The sequence below is a fragment of the Barbatula barbatula genome, assembly GCF_947034865.1.
Source record: "Barbatula barbatula genome assembly, chromosome: 16".
Classification (NCBI taxonomy): domain Eukaryota; kingdom Metazoa; phylum Chordata; class Actinopteri; order Cypriniformes; family Nemacheilidae; genus Barbatula; species Barbatula barbatula.
In genome coordinates this window covers 22,098,950-22,101,800 of record NC_136779.1, presented here as the reverse complement: position 1 = coordinate 22,101,800, position 2,851 = coordinate 22,098,950, and the positions used below count along the sequence as shown (strand labels likewise).

The 2,851-nt window shown below is 37.1% G+C and overlaps 1 protein-coding gene across 1 annotated transcript in view; it reads left to right on the top strand.

The window, feature by feature from the left end:
- reep3b (receptor accessory protein 3b) overlaps positions 1–2,397 on the top strand; it is a 20,332-nt gene extending 17,935 nt beyond the window's left edge. Inside the window, 3 exon segments of the mRNA XM_079475855.1 lie at positions 210–256; positions 258–353; positions 1,405–2,397. Of these exon segments, the coding sequence (XP_079331981.1) occupies positions 210–256; positions 258–353; positions 1,405–1,473 (212 nt within the window). The 3' untranslated portion in view covers positions 1,474–2,397.
- The last annotated feature ends 454 nt before the right edge of the window (positions 2,398–2,851 follow it).

The following is a 2,851-nucleotide window of genomic DNA, read 5'->3' as shown; positions in this document are numbered from 1 at the left end:
CAAAAAAAAACATGTACCTGAGCTTGTCATTGTGCATCGTGAAGGGTAAACACTTGTTGTTCATGCATCCAGTCAAACCCTACAGCTTGTCTCTGTGTTTTTCCACGTGTTAGTGCTGTTTTTATATTTTTATCATTTGCATACTGTTGCTTTTTTTCAGTTCATTGTAGAAAAGTCTACAAGTTTGATGATTTTTGTTTGTTTTCTAGAGTATAACCAGTATGATGATGATGATGATGACAACAGGAGCGATGAGAGGGAAGTCTGCGTTCTCTGAAGATGAAGCCGTTTCTCAGCACGGCCTCAGACGATCTCAGAGCGCCAGAATTACTCGCTCGAAACTGCGCAGAGATGTGAGTCCAACGAAACACAATCTCACTGAACCTCATAATTGCGTCACATGATTATGACATTCTCTCCGCACACAAGCAGTGTTCTGAGCTCATAGTGACTCTTTTGCTAAATGACAAAAGCAATTACACTTAACACCACAATATGGAAGAATTTTGTATGAAATATCCAAGACTCACTTTCACAGTGTGATATATTTCATGCAGTTGTGTACTTACATGATCCCAAATGTTCCCAAGAATGTGGCAAATCCAGGAGAAATTCCTATTTAAACTAATTTCCCGTCCCTTGTCTCCCCTCATATTTGTCTCATATCAGTGACTTAATATCTGCTGCTCCGCACGACCCTCAGTTTCCGCTTGTAGAAACTACGGCGCATGCAGTAACACGCACATGCAGAAGTGCTTAGACAGCATCTGGGACGCAGCATCTGTGGTTCTGTTATTATGGATCACGATGACTCTTTGGCAAGTAAAGGAAACCCAAACAACCATAAATTCATGGTAGCTTTACGTTCCACGTGTCCTGCAAGCTAATTCATTACGATAACATACAATAAAATTCATTCATTACCTCGTACTTGAAACATGATGGGCGATCTCCATACGCCTCTGGTGGGTGAAAACCACGTGTCCCATAATTCCACTCTCCTACATAAAGTTATTTAGCTTCGTCTTTTGTTGTTGTTTCGAAAGTGTGCCATCTAGCAGTCCAAATGTACATATTGTGGCTTTTAAAGAGTAAATATTTTGTGATGCTTAAGGTCTACTCTGTTTATGGAGTGTCTAACAACACGTTTACGCACATTTTCTAATAATAGGCAGTTATTGTTACCTTATTGTTAGACGACTCGCTTGCATGATTCAGAGTCGACTCCTTTTTTCACAAGCAATAACTTTATTCATTCACTTTCAGCTCTACAGCTTGTCAGACTGCTCACATTAACACACCGCATGAAATGTCATTTTTAGGACATTGTAATAGTTAGTCTTACGAAAATGATGATATAAACCTGTGTCTTGGTAACAGTTATGTTTCTTCCATTGATGACAGGCACGTTACGGATCTCTGAAGATCAAGGGAGGAAAAGGACGGTTTCTCAGCTCCAACATGGAGAACTAAAGAGACTACTGACCCGTTTACTTCATCACTGTCTTCATGTTCTTCATTGAAGATCTGAGGACACTACACCAGAACTATTTATTATTCACACATGTGTGTGTGTGTGTGTGTGTGTGTGTACATATCATGAGCTGAAGAATAGTCAGATAACACAAGATTGGTGACGGTGTTTTTGTATTGTATGATTCTGAATTTGACATTCAGATTGAGTCTTTTAGTTTCAGTATTTGTTCTCTTTGGATGTGGGTTTTATACTTTACTGTTTTCATGCATCTTTTTGCTGCCTTTTAGATGATGCATTTTAACTAGGTTTTTTACATTTGTAGTTTAGATTATAAATAGACATTATGATTCTTAAACAGAAAAGACCAAAAGCGTATATTTTTGTGATTGAAGCGAATACCAAAGACTTGTTGCATTGATTCTTAAGAGGTTGTAATGCTTACAGGGTTGTAAAAATCTTTTCTGTCCTCAAATGGATTAAAGGAGAAAACATTTGCACATTCTTTAAATCTGATCTCCTTTATTCTAAAATGTTCATGTAAAATCTGCTGTGCGCGCGCGTCCGTGTTTGTACGTGATTCTGTTCTGATGTCTGGCTAATTGTTGCATTTAAAATCAATGCAGTGAGATCAATAAAGCCAGAGTATGTTAGTAGTTTAACTTTTCTCTGGTTCTTTCTTGCTATAGTTTTTTATAACTTTGTCCTAGACTTAAATATTAACAAAGTCATAATTTAAATATATATAAGAAATTTACATTCAATAGGACACAGGGATGAGCGAGGTCAGGAACTGGTTTAACTTCAGGTCAATATTATTTAAATCAATGTTAATATCTTTTTATCTTCATCAAACTGTCTGTGTGTATGTAAATAAAAATGATCTAGATTCGTTTTTTGACAAATTGTGATTAAAAAAGTGAGATTTTAAGAGGACGTGCATGCATACGCTCATTCACCATGATCATAACCCCACCATCAATTACAGCTGTGCAAATTGCATATCTAGGAATGCTGAATTCCTCTGGACTACATTCTTCTTTTTTTGGCTACGTTATATTTCATGAATGCATAAGAGACTAATAGGCTATATGCTTACCAATACATTTATCAATTAAACTGTGTCCACCAAAGTGTTTTTATCCAGCTAAAATAATAATACATGCTGCACTTCTGAAAATGACCAGCTGGTGGCGCCTGAGAACGCTTTGGAGGCCCAGCGTGTTAAAGCCCAAAGATAATTCTGTCATGAATCACTCGCCCTCTAGTTGTTCAACACATGTATAAATGTCTTTGTTTGGTTGACCATAAAGAGAGATATTTTGGAATAATGTTAACAACCAACAGTTCTGAGGCACCATTGACTGCAGTCATAAA